Source organism: Girardinichthys multiradiatus, chromosome 12, assembly GCF_021462225.1.
Source record: "Girardinichthys multiradiatus isolate DD_20200921_A chromosome 12, DD_fGirMul_XY1, whole genome shotgun sequence".
Lineage (NCBI taxonomy): Eukaryota > Metazoa > Chordata > Actinopteri > Cyprinodontiformes > Goodeidae > Girardinichthys > Girardinichthys multiradiatus.
The window spans coordinates 31,410,857-31,434,159 of NC_061805.1; the positions used below are offsets into that span (position 1 = coordinate 31,410,857).

General features: G+C 40.9%; 1 protein-coding gene across 4 annotated transcripts in view; it reads left to right on the plus strand.

Annotated features, from left to right (window-relative positions):
* Positions 1–23,303, plus strand: part of ebf2 (EBF transcription factor 2) — a 40,460-nt gene that overhangs the window by 5,385 nt on the left and 11,772 nt on the right. For all 4 annotated transcript variants that reach the window (XM_047380251.1, XM_047380253.1, XM_047380252.1 and 1 more), the window contains exons 4-6: positions 955–1,010; positions 1,122–1,195; positions 2,428–2,496. In XM_047380251.1, coding sequence (XP_047236207.1) covers positions 955–1,010; positions 1,122–1,195; positions 2,428–2,496 — 199 coding nt within the window. The remainder of the gene's footprint in view (positions 1–954; positions 1,011–1,121; positions 1,196–2,427; positions 2,497–23,303) is intronic.

A 23,303-nucleotide genomic window follows, 5' to 3' on the forward strand; every position in this document is an offset into this window, starting at 1 on the left:
TTGGGGCAAAGGGTTCACCTACAGCAGGACAACGATACTAAACATACAGCCAGAGCAAAAATGTAATGGTTTAGATCAAAGCATATTCAAGTGTTTGAATGGCTTAGTCAAACTTCAGTTCATATCCAACTGGAACGCAACAAAGCCAGTCTCTACATGTGCAAATCTGTCATACATACAAGTCACCAAACATGTGCAACTCATATTGGTGTCACAAGATTTTATTGAGGGATAACAAAGTAAAAGGGTATGAATGGAAATGTACGCCACACTTTCAAAGTTTTATTGGAAAAAAAACAACTTTTAAATCCATGTATCATTTCCTTCTGCTTCACAACTATCCACTGATACCCCTACTCCATTGAAATTCCCCAACAGTAAATTAGATGTTGTGTTTTTAATGTGACAAAATGTGAAAAAGCTCAAAGAGTATATTGGTTTATAACCCTTTGTCAATTATCTGAACTCCGAGCAAAGCCCAAAGCCAATGCAGAAACAACCACAAACAGTACATCCTGACAAATCCGTGAGAATCCTGTAAATTATGGCCCTAAATTAGAACATGAGAAATGTTTGCCAAACATCAAATGACTCAATTCCCTCAGAAACCATTGCCGAAAAAATATGATTGCACACCACTCTTGTTTTTCTCAGTTGTTTGGACTGAGTTCAATACTGTTTTTTGTGAGAGACTGTCGGGAGGTTGAAAAAGAATAAATCTGGTATCTTTATTTTTAGCCTTTAGTGGTTGTTCAGAGCATTCCTGAGAATTTCAGGACTGCCCTTGACATACATAACTGTGGTATTGATATGATTTAAAGAAAACAGACTTGATGGCTGTTGATTTATCATATGAAAATGATCCACATGTATAATAATTCTTCTGCTTCCTCCTACTAAGAACAAGTTTCAAAGTTATTGATGATATCCAAATCCTGTCTTTTTTTCTCACAGGGGTTCGTACAGAGCAAGATCTTTATGCACGACTGATCGACTCTGTCACCAAACAGGTTGGCAGACTTTCCTTGAATGAATGGATTTCTATTTATTCTAAATAAATTAGTTTACTTATTCCACATGAAACTAAACCTGTCCCATTGGTGTTTCTTTCCTCCTTGCAGCCCATATCATACGAAGGCCAGAACAAGAATCCAGAAATGTGCAGAGTTCTGCTCACACATGAGGTTATGTGCAGGTGAGTGACATACACTGAACAAAGCTTTTGCCTGAAGGGACTAAATCCAAATATCCATTAGCCTTTTACACTCTGGTTTTCTCACTGTGGATGAAATGTGTTTTAGGGATTGTTTTTCTTAAAAATGGGGTTGCAGTTAAATTATAAGTATACCCTGTCTGTCATCATTCTTGTTACAGTGCTAACCCCCTGCTGCTTTCTGCTGTATCGCAGCTGGTCACGGGTCCAGCTCCTGTTTGTTCTTGGGCCCCCTCTCTTTCTGAGCTGGGATTTTTGCAGACAGAACTCAGCTAAAAGCACCAAGCAATTAATGAGGACAATGTCCCCTCTTTGCTCATTGGACTATAAGATGGCATGAGTGAACATGGGATGACAAGTGTACTCTGGGAAGCAGTGTTAAAGAGTTGATTTAATACTGTTTAAAAACTTGAATTTGAATTAGGGCCAATGAGATTTTATTGTTATGAGGTGAAGAAAGAGGACGCGTGAAAGGAGGGTTATGGATGAGGAGCGTGGTCCGGAAGTGGGGCAGTGACCTGGGATTCAGTGAGGTAAAGAATGTCCTGGGACACACAGAGAGGAACTGAGATGGACCGGGCTCTGCCATTGTGTGGCCAGCAGATGCCCGAATGTGACTCACAGCTGGCTAATAACAGAGCCGAGGAGGCAGAGGGCAAGCGTCACAGCTGGGGAGTGAGGCCGTCTGACAGGGGGGCGGAGGGGGGAAGGGCAGGGCCAAGCTGGGACACGGGAGGGCTGAGGCGAGGTGTAGGGGTGGCAGATGGTTAGGGGTGGGGGCACTTTTGTTATGCAGTGGAGGGGACTGGGAGGTGTGTGGGGGTGTGGGTGGCTGGCCAGCAGGCTCCTCGGACAGAACCGCTGACGAATGGTAGGATGCTGTGGGACAGGGTGTATATGTGTGCGTATGTGTGCAGTGGAGCTGCATGGGGGTAGAGTTTGATTTCAGAATCAATGTGACAGATTGCCTGGCTGGCTTTTCACTTTTGAATGGTCTCTCACTGTTTGTAGGGTGTTGTTGTACCTTCTCTTCCTCTTTTCTTCTTTTGTCTATTCCTCCCCTCCCCTCTCATGCCTCTTTTGTGTGTTTCTGGATTTTGGCTGACCACGGGGCAGAGTTGTCTGGGACTGTGGATACTGATGGGCCAGACAAATAATAGCTAGTTTGGTTTCATTTTCTGACTTTTTTTCTTTTTCTTTAATCACCCACTAAGCCGCTGCTGCGAGAAGAAAAGTTGTGGCAATCGAAACGAGACGCCCTCTGATCCGGTCATCATTGACAGGTAATAATATGAAAGCATGTCCCTCACAAATTCAGTCCAAATCCTCACAAATAGCCACCTCTACACACTTAATGTTCAGACTTTCCTCTTAGCATATATGGAAGTACATACTTACACAGCATGAAATGGAGACATGGATCAATTTTTTTTACTCCCTAAAACTGAAGATAGTTTTTACACAGTTTTAAGCAGTCCCCTTTTTGTAGACCAAATGTGACCTGACACTGTAAGGCTCCCTGACCCACCATACTGTTTGCCTAAGCTGCCAGATTAGAACACACACAAATAAAACTGAAGAAAATGTGATTTGAAGGCTGTTGGTCATTTCAACCCTTATTCATTTCATATATTTACTGTTTCAGGAGTTTAAACACAAATGTTAAAACATTAAAATCTGTAACTAAAGTAAACTTTGAACAGCATGTTCAGAACAGATGATAAGCCTGAAACATGACATAAGCACAGGTTCCCTTTCATCAGAAGCATGAGTTTGCTTCAATTCTCCAATTTTACTCTCATGATAAATGCTCACCTTCACAGCCAGTTATCAGTTTTAGCGCCAGATGACCACCCCTCCATAATTAGCGTGCGGGTAAGACTTCACGTCCTGGGCTTCCCGGAGGCCTTGTACTGTCTGCTAGGCATTAACCGCAGTGATGAATGCTCACTAGCAAACCATACATGTGGAATAGTTTCTTTGTGATGTCAGAGACCCAACCCTCATCACCTTTTTCCTATCTCTCTCTCCCACTCCCACCTTTCTGCCCCTCTTCCTGATCTTCTTCCCTTCAATTGTCTGTCAAGGAAACACACACTTCATATACGTCAAGGACCCTTTTCTTTTTCCCCTCCTCAGTTCAAGCTGGCTGGCTGTTGACAGTGTGTCTCTGAGGATCTCAGCTGAAGATAGTTTTCATATTACGGAAAAAGAAAAAAATTTGGGCTGTTCTTTCTTGAATTTTCCCAGAATACAGCAGAGCAGCTGCTTTTTCCATTTACAGTGGCACACGGCTCAAACAATGACCCCCTTTTTTTATTTCATTCCTCCTTCCAACATGACCGAACATCTTGGAAATTAGATTGTAAGTAGTTTTTCAGCGCTTCAGTGAGAACAAACCATACTTTTTAGCTGTCTATATATAAGTTTATACTCCTGTGTGGCTTTCGTGGGGTGAAATCACTGACCTGTGAAAATCTAATCAGATTGGGCCCATTTTATCTTAATGGGAGCTTTGCCATCATAACTAGCCAGCAAAATCTTCTCTTCAGGGATCAACCTATTAGAAGCCTGTTATTTTCTGATAAGCCAATGAAATTTTGCCTGACCCAGATGGCCTTTACTGTTCCAAGAGGGAACCTAAAGTGATTGGTTGAGCACAGTTTGCATGCCTATCCCCCGAAGGTCTGTGCTGCTTGTGTGCACACTAGAAAGATGTATGTTTTTAGAGTTTGTGTTGCAATTCTTTATTTATGTATGTATATGGATGTATGAACGATTGTCTGTATGTCTGTGTGACCCTTACTGTGACCTTTTTTCCCAGTCACTGCTTGGAGCTTAAATTATTCATATGTGTATGGACGTGTGCGTGTTTGTCTTCAGCCTTCATGTGTGTGTAGGAGATGGTCTGTTTCTGTGGCTGCAGTAATCAGCCTCCTGCTCCCAGCCCCAACACCTGTTCTCCAATTAACATGCAGCGTGCTGGGGCCCACTCACTCCAGTCACCCAGCCGCTGCTTTCCACCCTTTTTCTTCCTTCTTTTGCTCTTTATTCTCACACTCGCAGCCTCGTGCCTCCTTCCTTTTAGCCCCCCCACCCGCCTAAGCTTGCACACCCCTCTCCCTCTTTTCATTCGCTTCATTTTCCTACTATTTTGACTCCCAATTTCTTAATTCCCATGCTCTTCTTCTCTTTCCCTTTTCCATCTCTTTCGCCCCCTACCCCATTCCCTTTAGCCTGTCTAATTTTGCCATAATTAGGCAGTGTCATTAGGACACCTACCCAAGCACAAGGGAGTTTGCAATTCCCCAAACGGCCCCAAACCCCCACTTTTCTAATCTCCTTTCCATATTGTTTCAGTTTTCTCTCCCCCTTTTTCTCCCCTTGCTACCACTGCTGGTGCTGCTGCAGCCACAATCCCCCGTTGCTCCCCCCTGCAGCGCCCCTGCACCCCTCCTACTTACTAATCCTGATTTGAGAGAAAAGAGAAAGACAGGATATCACAGCTGATCCACGAGGAGGGTGGGGTTGGGGGTGGAGGTTGGTGGGGTGGAGGTTGGTGGGGGGTTGCAGGGACGGAAGGATGAAAAGGGCAAGGGCAGCCGCTGACAAAGAGATGACTCAAGTTGCTTATATAGGCGAGCATTATCTAATGCTCCACTGCCTGCTGCGTCTAATAGTGTTACATCGGTATATTCTTAACACTGGTGAACCACTATAGTCTTGAAGTGGCTTCTCTGTTTGCAGAAGGCCCACTTATCTTTGACTGATGGGGTGGCCAGCTCACTGATTGGTTTGATGATTGATTAGTAGAAAAAAAAGAGATCGATTACTCTTAGCTCATCACCATAAATTTTGCTCATCTAACCCTTGTGGTAAACTTTATATCACTTTTTTATTTCTTATTAAAGCAGGACTACTTCAACTAAATCTTTCTATTTAAAAGAAATATGAATCGTTCAGCCAAATAGTGGCTGCTTGCAGCTTCTTGAGACTGTGGGATTACATTCTGAAACCACTTTAATGACCAAAACCTGAAATAAATGAATATAACCAGCCTTGTTTTAAAAAGTAACATTTTCCACCAGTTATCATTCTGTTTGTGCTCTCAATTGTAACCGAGGCAGATCCGGTAACGGTGGTGTTATTACAATTCATGAACCCTGACCTCTCAGAAACTATATTGGTTCTGGGCCCAGGATTTATGAGTGAACCACGGGTTTTTACAATGGAGACAAGCAGATGTCAGTATTAGTGTTAGTCCGTGCGGTTCAGACGGGGAGGAGGGGGTGGCGTGAGTGTGTGCTTTTAAATTTGGCTAAGGAGCCCAGATCAATAGTTAGTCATAAGGAGTGTGTGTGGAGGGATCCATCGTATGAGGCCTTGTGAGGGGCAGTCGGGTGATCAATGGCAAGCACTATCTCACTAATTGATCGTGTTTCCAAGAGGGCTCTTTTTTAACAAGCCACTGCTCTGAGAAAAGAAGAATAATCAATAGAAATTTTCCAATGTTGTCAATAGGGCATTTTCCTCCCCCAACGCTTGAAAATACACTAACAGTAAAATCTCACATTTCCTACATATTCCTTTTAAAGTCTGAAACATTTAAACGTCAAACATGTATCACACATTTCAATAAACTTCAAATATTCTGCTGTTTTACTTCTTATTATTTGTGGTGAAAATGACTTCAGATGCTCGGCTCCAACAAGAATCCATTACTCTTAATCTCAGGTTGTAGGCTGTATTGATCTGTTTGTTGTTTTGGTTCTGGTTATGTGTACCACTGGTACAAGTTGTTTTTCAAGCTAGTGAACAAAACTGTTTTAATTTTTTGTTTTGTATCTTAGCAAATCAATTTAGGAGAAAATTGGTTAGCTTCAACTCCATTATAAAAGTCCCCAGTTCGTTCTTATTGGTTTCATCGGCTGTTAATTGTTTTAGCTGTGATGAATTCTTCAAACTGTTTTTCATGTGAAAAGAGGGAACACAACATACATGTTAAATCTCAGTAAAACGACGGCTTATTTCAGCTTGAAGTTTGAAGTGTCCCTACAAGTTTTGACAGTAAATTCAGTTCCCATTTGTTGCTTTATGCAAATGTCTGCTGATGCGTTATGTCAGTCTGACCATCTGTTTCAAAATTAGCCTTTCCATCTGCTTGTTTCCTGCTTGTCAGAAGCAAATCTTAAAAAATGTACAATGATGCTTGGAGAGCATCTACCTTGCCCTCACCGCAGGCCGCAGCAGTTTCTCCTTGTCCTACTAATGGTGGGGGACTGCTGTCTCCTCATTCTTCTGCTTGCAGCCAAAAAGCAAAATAGAAACTTAAAAATCTTTGGGAAAAGAACATTAAACTATCAGCCAGAGAATAAATGCTGCTGCATTTTTTTGGACCGTGTCAGGGGTCGAATTCCTCCCCACTCCCAGATGCGTACTCAAAATCTGCCGCCAAGTTGCTCTGTTAGGCCGTTATATAGGCACTCTAAGGTTTTATTTCTGAGACAATAATGTCATTTTAGGAGATTATTTTCTTAGACTCACTATATAGACTTTTATTTTATATATCTGCTTACATTCTTAAATTCAGGACTTTAAAAGGACACTGACATGCTGTACACATTAAGCTAGTACTGTTTCTGCTAATCATTTTGATAATAATAATTATTATTATTTTGTAGAAAAGCTGATGTTTATAGAAACTCTATAGGAGCATTTTGTTGCAGAATGAGCTAAAGTTGATGATTTGACAACATATCTCAACAAATTTCTTTCAGAAGAAATAGGAAGTTTTGATCCCTATAATATAATAATATATCTATTTGTCCAAAAACACAATCAAAAGGATGGAGGAGAAAGATAACCATGTTTTCAGTTACAAAACACAAGTACTCCCTGGGCCTTGTGCAGTCTTTTTGCCTGTCTTCATCCTTAACGTATTCAACCTGTGCTTTAAGCCCCATGTGGTGGTTCAGTGGCATTAAACACTAGTAAGACATAGTAATTTCTTGGCACTCCTGGTAAAAATGTGTCACAAGCCTAAAATTAATTTGTTTTATTCAAGTAGCATATTCTTAAGCAAAAAATGTGGAAGTACAAACTTTTATTTGAGTAAATGTGTCCTCTGTAAAAACAATTTTAAGAAATATTTCATTTGTTTTTATCAAAAGCATTAGTGGCATTACAGATACACCTGCTGTCAATGCTTTGTACAATCCCTGTTTACTATGAAGTCTTCTGTAACATTAATTACGGTCGGATACAATCTCTATACTGTCCAGAGTCCTGGATTCTCCTATATTCGAGGCCAGACTGCAAATCCTCCCATCTTACAGATTTTTTTCACTTTAATTTACTTTAGATGATAAGAACAATTACAGCTGCTTATATTTATTTTTTCTGCAACAAAGCAGCACTCTTCATTGTGACAGAAAAGTAGTCAGATATGGCAATAGAATTAGGTAGATTTTGTTTTCTGGGGGGGCATTTGATTAGATATGGCAATCTTTTTTAGCTCATATCCTGCTGAAAGATCTAGTTCAACATAATTTTCAGTCTTTTAGCAGAGGCCACCAGATGTTTGTTTAAAATGTCCAGGTGTTTTAAAGAGTTCATGATGGAGATAGCTTCTTATGGCTCTTAGGGAGGCTTGGTGGCCCAAGCTGCTGCTCTCTTCTAACATTGAGATTTTGAAATTTTGGGTGTTTTTACCTTCTTTGCCACCCTGGCTACTGCCTAGGATGACAAGACAAATATGGTAATCTCTCAGCCTGGTGTCCAGTGGCCAAAAACAATTTACCTCTGCATCACATCATATCTATCCCCCAATGGTATGGATTAATGCTTAGAAGCTCCTAGAAACATGGATCAAAAATGTTTTATTCATACATATTTTAAAGGGATTTTTTGTGATAAAAATAATAATTTCTTATCATGAATTTTTCTTTCATACTCCATGAATGTACTGAAATTAAATGTCAGATTTTTCTACAGGCGTTTTCAGCTTGTTGATTTCAGGCTTAAATTTGTCCTCACTGATTCACACATTAATATGAGTGTTTAAATTGCCCATCAGTCACAGGTGCATACAGGCACAGAGACATAGTCAGACCCCCTGCTCTGCTCAGTCCACTGTCACTGGGCTCTCCCTGGTGGGCCACTACTGTCCAGTCCCTCCAGACCCACTGTCAGCGAGCCCCTCAGGCGGGGGGGGACCAGCCAGCGTGGCAACAGGGGGTCTGAGGCTTTAATGCACACAGTGAAGCGACACATAGGCTGGACCACTGAGCAGCTGGCACAGGAGCATGGGGATAGCTCCTCCCTTGGGGCGACATGAGCAGAAGAATGACATGAAGACAGACAGGGAGAGAAGATGAATGTCTGGAATATCAAAATCACTGACAGGTACAGTTTCAGACGGCCAGGGCTTCAATCAGAGTTAGACAGAAGACAAAAGTTCAGGGACCTTTGGTTAAGTTGCCTTCTAAAATGTCTCATGTTGGCATGATCTTTCACTCTATTGTAAACAGGAAGTTTATGAAATGTGGCAGATTACAGGTCAGGATTGGACACGTTCACTCCTCTTATGCAGGTGTTTCTGGCTTTAGCCTCCCGTGGATCTGGCTTGTTTTTATAGGGGGTGAACAGAGGGGGCATAAGGACCAGAAAGAACAGCAGAATGTTTTCACTCAAGGGAAGAAGAGGCAGCACTGAGAGGAAGAGAAATGAGCATATTCTTAAATTGTAAATAAATTTGGTAATTTGTTTCCTGATATCCTGCTTTGTTTAGTTATCCGATGCGGTATCAGTGCAATCAGTATCTGACTAATGTGCGTATATTTGTGGGTGAGTTAGGAGTTAGAGGCCAGTTAGTGGTGGTATTTAGGGATAAGGCCTGTATTTTTGTTTGGCTGGATGGTGCTGCTCAGGGAGGAGCAACAGTCGGTTTTGTGACTCATTTCGGTCAAACTCCTCGTTCAGGTCTTAAATTTCACAGATGACTTAACAATGCCCCCCTGCTGCGGGACCAGATCTGCCGGTCACCTTGTTTTTCTGTTTGTTTTTCTGGGATCAGGACAGACTGTGTGTTTCTCAGGAATCAGGTTTCTCCACAGCTCTTCTTTTTTCAGTTTCCGATTACTTTTTCAAACACTAATATTTTCACATCTGTTTTATTACCTAAAACTGATGTGATTAATCAGCTTTAGAAGACTTTCTTATGCGTCATAACCAGGCAGGATAAGATTTTTACGTCATAAATTTACCTATTAATACTTGTATTAGTGCTTAAATATTTAAAAATAACAGGAGATTAGAGCTTTACCATAAAGTGATGCTACAACCTGCAAGGTAAAGGTTGACTATGCAGGAGGCACGTTGTTCAACAACCGTGCAAAGCATGCTTTTCTTTTCTTTTTAGAAAAATAAATTTAGAAGTCTAAGGAAATTTTAGTAGCATTTTCTGTGCATCATTTCTGTTGCAACAGACTTTGTACAACTGCAATGTCACAAACATCAGCATCACTGATTCATTACCGCACAGCTACTATTTCTAATGTTAAACAGTAATGATTTTGTAAAATAACAAGATTTTGTGTATTTTATTATATTCTCAATGGTTTCTTATGAAATATTAGATTTTAGGAAGTCTTTGAAAGCTCATTAAAGAAATTACAGCTTTTGCACTACCTGTTAAGACCACGCATCTTGCTTAGGAGAAAACATTATTGGCTTTTTTATCTCTTGCTGTTGCTGTGTAAAAAAAAAAATAGCATGCATTTGTTTTGCAGCCTTTGTGATTTTGAAGAAGAGTTGTTCAATCTTTATACGTATAAACAAACACTCTTTCTTAATCTAGGATTGGATTTTTCTCATGTAGGTGCAGATATTGTGTGGAAAATATTTTAAAATCACATATTTACATGTTAATACTCGTATAAGTGCTTCAACATTTTAAAATAACCAAAAATTAGGGCTGTCCTCACTATAATTCAAAGGGATGACCTGTAAGGTAAGGGGTAACCATGGAGGAGGCACAATAGTCAGAGTCAGGCTGCATTTTCAATAAAATTGCCTACAGACAGTGTTTTGTTTTTTGAGCCAGAGAATTTTAAACTTTAACATTTTGAAGAGTGGTGTACTTCATTTCTGTTGCAACACAAATTAGATGGGTTCAGATGTTTTGTGGAAAAAGAAATCACATATTTACGTGTAGCGGGGGCTTAATTATTTCAAGCAGAAAATAATGTACATGCTATAAAATTATGGTATGAACCGCAAAGAAAATGTTCACTTTAAAGACACAGGTTGCATTTCTTAAAGAACTGCTGGTGTGCTTTACTTAGTTCTTTTTTTGTTAGTTTTTAAAAATGGAGAGTTCAGAGGCTGTCCTTTAGCACACCTTGGACACAGTTGCTTCAGGAACATTAACATCACTTGACTTATTGTCAGAAATCTGCTATTTACTGTGAACTGTCTTCCAATGGCTTCACAGCTAAAGGCTCATTAGTTTTTCTAAAGGTGATCATATCTGTTGCTTAAAAGACAAAAACACAAATCATTGCGAACTTTTATTTAATTTGCTGCTTTTTTTATTGAAACAACAAACTTTTAGCATGCAACTGCTGTGTAGCCATTGTAATTTTGAAGAAAAGTTTTTACATACTTAAAGAAACTACAACTAAAATCAAAGGTGGTGTCATTGTTTGATGAGAAACAAACATTAAAGTTGACAAGGGAGATTGGATTGATTATTGGGGATTTCCTAACAAGATGATTGAGCGAAATAATAAGAAAAGCTTTGTATAAGAAATCTTGATCTATTTTTATCTAAATTTAGGACAGCATTTTTCTGTAAGGTATTTCCAGACGATGTTCGAACTTATTCATAGATTGAAATTGTAGTGTAATTTTATTGAAGTGTTTTGAATGGATGTGTGACTGTGTTACTGTGTGTGTTGGGGCTCTGATGAATCTGTCAGGAACGAGGGCAGGGGGTGATGTGACTGCCGACAGACTCCCAGCAGGCCCGCTGAGAGCCCAGATACTCTGCCTGCCCTCCCTTCAGCCTCACCAGCCACCCAGCTCCTCCTCTCCTCTCCTCTCGCTGGCCTCGGCTCCGACACATTTGCTGCGTATTAGGCACGGACAGTAAATTACAGCACCCTGGACCTCTGGATGGTTCTTCTCCACATTCACATGGTCTTCTTCTACTCTCCTCCTCCAGCACGTTGTCTCCCAGCTTCTCTCTGTGTTCTTCGCTTTCTCTCAGTTTTGATCTGTTTTCCTCTCTCTGTCTATCATTCACGTTCGGGCTCTTGGACTCCCTCAACCCTGTCAGATTTCTCTCCCCTGTCTGTCTTTCTCCCACTTCTGTTATACTTCTTATCCGCTGTTCCTCCATTGTGTCACGCTACAAAGCATTCCCTCCCTCATACACATCCCCTCCACTCCCCATTTACTTTGTTACAAGCAGGTCCCTGTTGTCTAGGCTTCACAGGTTTCCCAGCCGCCTCTCTCGCTCTCGCACCTTCTCCCTCTCAAACATTTCCCTCACTTTCCCTCCTTCAGCCCTCCTCCTCCTCCTTCTTTCTGGAAACAGATGTTGTTTGTCAGATCTTATCATTACTGGCTAATTAAGAAGACATCTCTTCTCCTTCTGTTTTTGCTTCCTTCTCCTCTCTTCTCTCTCTCGGTGCCATCCATCCCAGATTCATTGTTCTTCTCAGAGGGAGGTTTGGGTCAGGGTTTGATGCACACATGTTACTGGTGAGTCTGATTAGTGGCAGATTGACTGAAAGAGTATTGAAAAGGTAACATTAGTGTTGCTATCTTGCAGGCAACCTTTTATTCATTTGTTGGTGTTACTGTGCATTTCCATCTGACAGTTGTGAGAATATATTTTGAATTTTCGTCCCTCAGGACGCGCCGAGCATGCTGGGAGAGGTCAGGCCACTGATGGGACGTCTATTCCCTGTCCTGGTTGTGAATTCATGTTCTCTATACTCCATATCCATCTATTTGGCAGAATGAACACAGTCCCTTGAGGCCAAGCTCTGTATGCAATCTCCGCTTTTGGCTTAGCTCTGGAGACTGAGACATTAATTCATTTAAAATTGTTAAAATGCACATTTAGAATCAGGTGAGAGGTTGTGTGGTAAAACTGCTTTTGGACCCAGGAGAAACCCATCTGCAATGTTGGAGTGCCTCTGGTGTACCCTTTCCATCAGCCCGCTTCATACATCCCAGCTCTACCGTGCCACAGTCAATTTTTCGTGCTGGTATGCCTGAAAGTTTTACAGCGGTAACAAACTCTATAAATCAGCACCCGTGGTTAAAAATGTTTGGCTTTGTCACAGTTCTCCAGTTTAGTGCCGGGCTGGGTCTGAAATGAGGTTATAGGGGTGAAGCCAGCCTGGGAGGCAGCTGAGAGAGGGGCGCAAATGAATAAACAGCAAAACTCATGTGCGTACAATCTATCTGAAGCTGTGTTAATCATCGTTTCACTGATTATTTTACTACAGAAACCCAGTTTTTTTTTAATTGTAATTAATTGATGAGATGAGATTAAACTTTTAGGACTTCATGCTAAATGCTATGTGAAGAAAAAAACTGAGATTGGACATCACGCTGAGCAAGCCATCCTTACAGTGGAACATGGTGGTGGCAGCATGATGCTGTGGGGATGCTTTTACTCAGCAAGGACAAGGAAGCCTGTGGGAATTGATGGGAAGACAGACTGGGACAGAAGTTCACCTTTTGGCAGATAAATGACACTAAACATACAACCAGAGCTACATTGGAATTGTCTTAGATCAAAGCATGTTCTTGTGTTAGACTGGCATAGTCAAAACCCAGTCTTAAATCCAATCAAGAACCTATTGCAAGATTTGAAAATTGCTGCTCACCAACACTCAATCCTATCTGACTGAGCTAGAGCTGTTTTGCAAAGAAGTTTGGGCAAAGTTTTAGTCTTGAGACATGCCCAAAAAAAAGTTAACTGCAGCAAAATTAGGTTCTACAAAGCGCTGACTCAGAAGAGTGGAATGCAAATACATAACACACTTTTCATATGTCATATTTGTCTTAAATTTGTCATTTAGAGTCAAAATGTAAAAAAGCTAAAGGTATTTGTATACCTTTGTAAATTTAGTGACCAAAAAGTATAAAATTTGCCAACAAGGCTCTATTTTTAACCTAATGTATCCATTTGTATGTTTAAAAACATGATGGAGAACAAAAGAGAAAACTAACATAAGTTTGTGTCAGAGATGTTTGCTGCTGAGCTGCTGATTTAAACTGAAGTCACAGAGTTCCATGTATGTTTTTTGAGGAGGAGGGGAGGCGTCTGGAGGAACCGGTGTGAAAGGTCCTGTGGTGGTATGCGACAGAGGAGGTATCAGTTCGTGGAGGGTTTTCTGTGCCCCATTAGCAGTGTCAGAGGTCATGTGCCCCGGGTGTTAACCCTGATGACCAGTCTAGCTTCCAGTCTGCCAGGGGACCCTGGTCCAGGGGTATTTATTACCTACTACCACCCCCAACACCCCCCTTTTACCAACACACACAGACACAACCGCCCCTCTTTCCCCCCAACACAAATCTCCTCATGGAAGAAAACAAATCACCCAAAGTTGATCCTCAGCTGGGGTACATGAACTAATTGGAGGTATAAAGCGATGCATGATGACCCATCTGTAGCCTGATGCATTGGAATCAAACATTGGCTCATCCAAATATTGATCTTGGGCGATGAGCTGCAGCATGTTTGGCTCCTCAGATGCACATTTTATCAAAAATAATTTCCTACATCTGTGCAGATAACTTTAAGACTCATGCATTATTGTTGATAATATAATTTTGCATGACTGATTGTGCACACATGGTTGCCTGACTTTGACCATTTTTTTCTGTGAACCCATGAAAGTGCGCATACGTGTGTGTGAGTGTGTTTGTGTTGTTCACGCAGCCTTTGTGTGACACATGATTGTCGGCCTGCTGTATGAGTTAGTGCTCTTAGTATGTGAGTGTGGCAGAGGAAGGCCCTCAGCATGTCAGTATGTTTTAATGCTTCACATCTGGTTTCCTAATTTTCCTCCCTGCAGCTCCCCTCCACCGCCATGTCAGGACACTGTTTTGTTTTTTCAGGGTGGGGGTGAGGGAGGGGATTTCTGATGAGTGATGGCCTTGCATACAGGACATCAACAATCTCCCTCTCTTCCTCTGTCTCTGCCTCTTCTCTTCTTCATCTTTCTTTCTTTGTGCACTCACTTTATGTTCCCACCACCCTGCATCTCAGAGGCAAGATATAGCGCATCAAGAAGTATTTTTAGTACTTGTGCATTGTAGTTATTATCTTTCTTATCTTCGTTCACTGAATCACTGAATTTGCATGGAATCAAACTTAGAAAAGGAGAAACCTCTCTTTTAGGGAAGGATTACATAAACATGCATCTTACTAACTTAAACTTTGCATCTATCCCTTTTTGAATTCCTGCTGCCAGAAACGCTGCATTCCCAAAAGAGCTTATAGGCTGATGCGTTTTATGACAATGTGAGAAGGCAGTTTATGTCAACAGTGATTAGTGCTGATGAAACCCTATGAAAGTTTCTGTAAAGCTTAGGTGCTCACCAAATGATTAAGGCCATGTGTAAAGCAGAAAGGGCTACTTATGTGTAACAGATGCCCCAATGGACTGAGAAATGAGAAACAGAGTGTCCACTAGAAATAACGAAACTATAAAACCTGCCTATCTTCAGTTGTTTTTAGTGTCATGGCTTGACATTTGGTCTTTGAACTTGTTTTTGGTGAGGTTATTTGCAGGAGTTGGGATCCTCTCGCTGTGAGGCCTGTTTGGTCTGTTGAAGATGAAAACAGGGATGGACAGAGATGCATGAATACATGGAAAAATAAAGAAAAACAGCTCCTTGTGGTGCAATATTAAAACAAATATGGGTAAATTCCGGCCAAAGAGCCGCTGAATGGCTTCTTTGGAGGCGTTGATGACTTAAATGAAAATAAATCAACTTAAAGATAATTTTATGAACAATCTTGACATGACAGCGTAGCTTAAATGAAACATCTTTTAAAAATAACAAAGGCCTCCAATTTTCTGTGCCAAGTTACTAAAATCAGTGTTTGTGCTGGCAGAATCCAACTGAGAATGTGAGCCACAAAAAGGAAAAGAAAAATTGCTCTAAGAGCTCTTTTAACCTCGAGCTGACAGCTAAATATTTTACCAGAGCCGTCAGTTTGCAGACAGTAAGTTTGATTATTGCTGTATTTAGGTATTCAACCAAGCGTGCAAGCTGTGTTACAAACTTCAACAAAACAAAAGGAGAAGAAAAAGCCCTCATGTGTCCTCCAGCAACATGTTTTCCAGTTTAGTGCTTTGCCCCTTGACTGCTTTAACCAAAGTCAGGAATGATCTCTGGAAACAAAATGCTTCCTGCATCTGGTCTAAAATGATGCAGAGGTCTAAGATTGGAACATTTTTTGTTGGTGTTTCCTGCATGTTTTTATGGGAGGGTTTTGAAGACAGACCCTTCTTTTAGCTATTTTAATTATTATTTAATTATTTTACACCTGAAAATTTTCATGTTTGTAAGATACAACATAACATTAGAAAATATTAATATATGAATTACTAGAACTTTTATTTCTGACCTCTCGTCACTGTTTTCTCAGCTACAAACAAGAAACCCTCCCATGCACTGGAACAATAAGCTCTGTTGAAAGGATTTTTTTTCCACCTTCAAACTTACCTGCCAACTTTTGAAAGACGTTTGCTTCTGAAACTGGCTTACTGGTTTACAATTGAATGTTTGCGTCTTTAAAATCTAAACATTCTTGTTACATTTTCCCCTATCAGTTGCTCCATTATTGAGAAGTGAATATTTAATGAGGTTTGGCTTGGAAATACGAATTCAATATTAAGGAAGGTGTTATATTTGTCTAACTTATAGTGCCTTGAAAATGTAATTTGTGTTCTTGCGTATTTCTTCTCTTTTTCCTTTTTTGTCACACTTCAATGTTTTTGGTCTTTACCCAAAATTAAGAGTAAATCCAAAAATCAGTGTTCAAATGATGGCTGCATTTATTAAGGAAAAAAAACGTTTTAAACCCTAAAGACTGGTTGTGCCACTGGTGGCACCAACAACTACTAAGTACAATAACTATTAAGCAAACTCTTACACACAAAGTTTTGTTTTTAAGCCATTCAGAGGTGGACTTGCTGGTGTGCTTCAGATCATTTTCCTACTTTTTGAGACTAGTGCTCCTGAAGGGTTTCCTACATGGTTTCATCAATACAACGAATATTTCAGGTCCTGAAGAAGCAAAGCAGGACCACACCATCATACTAGCAACCAATTTTTGACATGCTGTTTTAGAAATGCTATGCTAGTTTTACACCACACGTAACATGAACCCCAGTTTTCAGAAGGTTCCAGGAGGCAGGTCTGCTGCAAAGTTAGTAACTTGATGCAATCCACTAGGTTTCCTTTGATAGAATTGTTTAACGAATTGGAATAATAAATGAAGGTTAAATGCATTGTTTTATAAGCAAGATCAAATTGGAATAAACAGTATGTAATTGACTTTGTGTCTATATAATTGGATTAAATTCACTATATGTGTTTTGTATATAAATTGGACTTTTGTTGTAATGTTTCTTGAAAGGACAATTGTTGTAAATCAGGGCTACAGAAACACACAAAATTCAATTAAGATGTGTGCATTGGGCCTTTGTGTTGTTGGTCAGCAATGGTTTTTGTCTTTTCACTGTCACATGAAGACCATTTTTGCTAAAAAAAATCATATTTTTGATTCATGAGCACAAATCCTAACTTTGGTGCTATAGATATCAATTCAAGTTATTTCGCGACCTTCTGGATGAGTCCTGGATGAGTCATAGGAATTCTGGTAGGCCGGCCACTCCTGGTAAGGTTTACAATCGCTACAAGTTTTCTCCATTTATGAATAATGGCTCTCATTGTGATTTGCACAAATAACAAGGCCCGAGAAAATAAATTTGTAGCCCTTTCTAGACTGATAGATATCAATAATTGTTGTCTGCTTTTGAATTTCTTTGGATCAGAACCTGACATATCGTTTTTTTTAAGATATTTTAGCCTACTTCATGTTGTAGGCTAAATAATTTGTTGAATGTGCATGTCGGGCAGTACTCAGGCCTGGGTTTGGCTAGGGACTTTGAAGTCAGTTTTCCAAAAACTTTGCTCAATTCCAATAATATTTTCACATAGGACTAGGTTGATCTAGATTTGTTTTCCCTTAATAAATGAAATAATCATTTATTCAGGTTTCTCCATTTACTCAGATTGCCTTTGTCTGGTATTGACGTTTAAACAAACAGAAGAAATCTGTAAGGAGGCAAAAACTTTTCACACTACTGTTGCTGTAAAAGTCCTTGAGTCACATGCCAGAGGTGAAAACAGCTATTCAATTTGAGCTGGTCAACAGTAAACTTACTTAGGGCAAAAAGTATGTTAAATAGAATTATTAAGCAAGTAAGTTATGAAATTCTTTCTTGCTCAAAGGTCTTAAATCATAATGTTCTTAAAAATATCTTAAACAGTCTTACGCTGGACTTAAAGGGGACTGACAACCAACTTAACTTTAGTATTTCAGCTCAGATGCTGTTTGACTGAGAAAAAGACAGAAACATCATGATTGTTTGCGAAAGTTTAGCCCTTTAATATATGCTAATTTTCCTTTGTACCACATATGTACCCAGAAACATTTTAAGACTGAGTTATTTTGAATTGTTAAAGATCAGCAAAGACGTGGAGTCCATTGAATGAGGTGCTAGCCCAAGAAAATGAATTTGTAGCCCTTTCTAGACTGATAGATATAAATAATTCTCGTCTGCTTTTGAATTTCTTTGAATCAGAACCTGACATATCGTTTTTTTCAAGATATTTTAGTCTACTTCATGTTGTTGTCATCGTTTTCTTTAAGGCCGACTTGACCCACATGCAGAGAGAACACTCAAACAGAGAAGTGTGGATTCAATTATTTATTTACACAATTTTGCTCTGAACCCTCTAACCAGTGCCGCCACTCCTCCAGGGTGAGCTTGATGGCTCCAACATCATAATTCCTCTCAGCTGCCGTCAAGCGACGGGAGAAGAAGGCGCAGGGGTGGAGTTTGCCATCCAGGCGCTGACGCTGAGACAGCCCCCGCTCCCACTCCCGTGTCCGAAGCATCCACCTCCAGTGTGAATTGTTTCTCTGGGTCGGGGTGGATGAGGACCGGGGCTTGGGCGAAGCGGCTCTTTAGCTCGTTGAAAGCCGCTCGGGCTTCGGGCCCCCAGGTGAAGGGGATCTTGGTGGACGTCAGGGCCGTCAGGGGACTGGCGTTCCGGCGGTAGTCCTGAATAAACTTTCTATAAAACTTTGCAAACCCTAGGAAACGTTGTAGTTGTTTCCAAGTGGTGGGGACTGGCCAGTTCTCTACGGCCTTAACCTTGTCTGGATCGGCACGAACCTGCCCACTCTCGAGAACAAATCCCAAAAAACTGATGGAAGACTGGTGGAACTGGCACTTCTCCGCCTTGACAAAAAGCTGGTTCTCTAGGAGGCGCTGCAGCACCAGGCGGACATGTTGGCAGTGCTCAGCGGCGGTTCTGGAATAAATAAAAATGTCATCCAGGTATACAAAAATAAAACTGTTCAAAAAGTCCCGTAGCACATCGTTTACTAGAGTCTGAAATACTGCAGGTGCGTTGCATAAACCAAAAGGCATTACCGGGTATTCAAAATGCCCCAGCGGGGTCTTGAATGCAGTCTTCCACTCATAGTGCAGTCATAGGGACGGTGAGCAGGGAGGGACGAGGCCCATGATTTACTAAACACCGAACTAAGGTCGTGGTATTCATGCGGAACCCCGGTGAGATCCCGCGGTTCCTCCTCCTCTCCCTCCACAAGAGTTCTAGGGTTGACGGCCGACTGTAAACAGGTAGAAACGCATTGGTTAGACCAGGATTCTATTCTTAGATCTGCCCAATTTAGATGGGGGTTATGTGTCTGAAGCCATGGGAAACCCAGAACCAACGAGGCCTGGGAGATGGGGTAAACAAACAGAGCGATACGCTCTCTATGATTTCCAGATAGGACCAGCTCGAGCGGTTCAGTCTTATGAGTAATACTATGGAGTGTCTGGCCGTCTAAAGCCAGAACCTGGCATAGTTGAAGCCTCAGTTCTTATGTGCATCTAAATCATCAGGCTCGTCTAGAAGAGTGAGCTCGTCTTTTAAAGCTTCGTCAATGGTCTGAAAGAAAGTTGATTTTAGGGCGCTGGAATTCCATCCAGATGCTACTGCCAGAGAACGAAAATCTATTGTGAATTCAGTTAGGGGATGGTTGTGCTGTTTCAGCGCCCGTAAACGACAAGCCACACTAAAACAGTCCATATCAATGTCAAAGGTTAATCTGAATTCTTTAATAAACTCATCATAGGTGCAGCCAAAATGGTTGTGATTAGCGAACCTTGCCTCCGCCCACCGCAATGCTCTGCCGGTCAGTAAACCTAACACAAAGGAAATCTTAACGTCGTCGTGGGGGAATGACTGTGGGGACCTCTTGAACATCAGCGAGCACTGTAACAGAAACCCCCGGCAGCTTCCAACCTCCCCGGAATATTTATCTGGACTGGGGGACGCTATATCGCGGCTGTGTGGTAACTGCTGGGTCACCGGAGGAGCCACAGCGCCCTCCGGGGGCGAGGCAGGCAGAACTCCCAGAGAGTGCTGCATTAAGGCTGTGATCTGCTCAAGTTGCTGACTGACCTGTTGCTGCTGGTCAAGGAGGGAGCGGAGGGTCGAACCGTGAGCCTGAATTAGGTGTCCGTGTTCTGACACGGTTCTCTGGAGCGTCTCCACTGGGTCCGGCTGGCCTGAGTGTTCTGTCATTGTTTTCTTTAAGGCCGACTTGACCCACATGCAGAGAGAACACTCAAACAGAGAAGCGTGGATTCAATTATTTATTTACACGATTTTCAGAGAATTCAGTCAGAGAGTGGCGTGGCCGGAGGCCAGGCTGAAAAGGAACTTTAGTATTTCAGCTAAGATGCTGTTTGACTGAGAAAAAGACAGAAACATCATGATTGTTTGCAAAAGTTTAGCCCTTTAATATATGCTAATTTTCCTTTGTACCACATATGTACCCAGAAACATTTTAAGGCTGAGTTATTTTGAATTGCAAAAGATCAGCAAAGACGTGGAGTCCATTGAACGAGGTGCTAGCCTTCAAACACTGCGATTTATTTTTCTACAAACTCTATTACTCTCTAATAATAACTCCACAAAACCTCACTTTAGAAAATCCAAACTAGCCCTTTAAAGTGCGTCTAAAGATGGAAAGTGTTGTAGAGAATAATGCGTAGTTTAGGACCTTCACCTTTACAACCTTCTGATAAGAAGAAAATTACCTGAGAAATTGCTCTTTGCTAATTTACATCTTGGATTATTTTGTGTTTATGTTCTAATCTAAGAGGCTTTCTTTCGTACTAAGCTAAAGTTTTTTGTAAAGGATTTTAGTTCATTTTCTTGTTTGATTTGTTAAACCTAAACTATCATTTTGAGATACAATTCAAATGTCAAATCTCTTTTCCAATTAGTCTTATTTGCAATTGCACTATTTGCACACTGAAGTGTTACTCACTTGAAAGTGTTATTGGCAGGGAATAACCTGCATTATTAAGCAGAACAATCTGTAAATGTAGAACATCCCCAGATTAAACCCCAACACCCTGGCACGAGGACTTCTTTGAAATCGGACGTTCTTCGTAAATTTCCCCGTGACACGAGCATTACCTCCAATTCTTTGCTGTGTGTTGTACACTGTGCTATGTGGGTGTGTTACTTCACTGAAACAAAACAAACAACAGCAATTTTAAACTTTTGCAACCACAATGGGGCGGGTAATAAAAAAACCAGAGGGTCCTCAACTTCTTATTAATTATGCAAGATTAGTCTAATTATAATTCAGCAAATGAATGTGTGGCAGAAGGTGCGAGGCGACGGGGCTGGGAGATTTGCATGTTAAGTGGGCAGAGGGAAGCGGCTAATGCATGCTAATATATGCTTCAATGTCTCGCTTTAATTTCAGCATTTGCAGCTGTGTGCGTCCGAACTGAGGGGGGTGAAAAGTTGACTCAATGGGTTTTTGGGTAGGGGAGTGATGGGGACGGGGGGAAAGGTGGGTGTGTCAGCATATTAAAGATTGTGCGTGTGTGCGTGTCAGTGTGTGCGTTTCTGCATGCCTGTGTGTTTCTGTGTGCTTGAGGCATCTGGTGTCACATAAACAAGGAATGATGAGAAGAAGTCAACAAATAAGGTCAAGAACCCTCAGAAAGTGCGTAAAGCCAGAAATGGATGTAGACAGCCGCTGAATTAGGGTGGTGTTTTTTTTGGACCTCAGTCATTAGTTCACTGAAACACTGTCATGTTATCCAGTCAAATGTTTGATAGCTGATCATTGTGTGCAGAAGAAGATGGTGTTACCAAGTCACTTTCAGGAGATACTACAGGGAATAATGATCACTGCAGTGACAAAAGGTCCAGGAATCACAATTATTTAATACCCCAAAGTAAATTTCTTTGCAACTACCTGTCTTCAGACGTCGCCTAATTAGTAAACAGAGTCCACCTGTGTGTAATTTAATAAATAATAAATATGGCTGCGCTATGAAGGCCTCAGAGGTTTGTCAGAGAACATTAGAGAACAAACAGCACCATGAAGACCAAGGGACACAGAAGAAGGTCAGAAAGAAAGTTGTGGAGAAGCTTACAGCAGTTAGGTTGTCAAACAATATCCCAACATTTGAACCTCCTATAGACATTGTTGAAACTGTCTAAAAATGGAAAGGGTATGGCACAAATACAGACCTATCAACATAGTGTGCATGTTACAAACCTACCAAGACATGAGGGACCACCTTAACTGACAGGACAGGCACATCCAGAATCAGGAAATTAACCTTATTACCGTTCTATAAGATTTCAAACCATGATAGACCTTAGTCAAAGTATCCACAACATCAGACAGCTATTAAAAGGGAAATTATAGTGTGATATGTGAGAATCACAGATGTGATTCTTTTACATTTCCACTCCAAACTGAGGTCTACCGCAGCTTTGAGGTGGAAGGTCCTAGCTCTGACAGATAAATTGTAATTGCTCTCTGCCAACAACAATATTGATTGTCCTCTGGGCGCATAACTCAACTCCAGTAATATTGGAGACAAGTTGGAACTGAGAACTAGTTGTAAGCCAGATCCTGTTCACAAGGGAGGAAACTGGAGCAAGCGATTGAGGAATGGTGAGTAAAAGCTGAGAGAATGAGGGAGAGATTAGTATTCGACAGGAGGATTCTAGGCTGTGGGGCCAATATGAATTTCCTCTCCACACAGCCGCTCTACATTAAGATGACTTATGTTTGCAAAGAGCACGGTGTGGGTGGGATCACACCGACCCATGAAGGCATAAAAAATGCTGCCTCCTTCTGTGGCCTTTTTCTCCTCACCTTTATTGTTTTTTAGTGGAAACAGTAATGTGATGGAACTAGTACTTTACTGAAGTAAAATGCAATACAATGCTTGAAGAAAGGAGAATAAAAATAACTAAACTAAAACCTAACTACTTAACTAACTAAACATAAGTACAGAAAGATACTTTGAGGAAATGTTGAGTTACGGTGCATCTGTGATCTGGTGGTTCCTCCTGCAGCTTCTATGAGTAGAGCTGGCTGGGACTACTTCATGTACCCACTTTCATACACAGGAACACCTGAAGAACATTAAGCTTATGTTATCACTAATGGTTAATATTCGATAAAAAGCACAACTCATATATATAACTCTGGTTTTAGCTGTAAAATCCTTTTTTCTTCAGGTTTATATTCAAAACATTCAGACAACAATTCATATTCAGTGAAGCTTAAAGAACGTAAGAGCTCGTAATATTTAATCCTTGTTTTCATAGTTCTAAAAGATATCAATTAAATGCATTTTTAAATACAATTCCATATAGAAAACTGCATACATATAACAATGTGTAGTACATTTACTTCTGA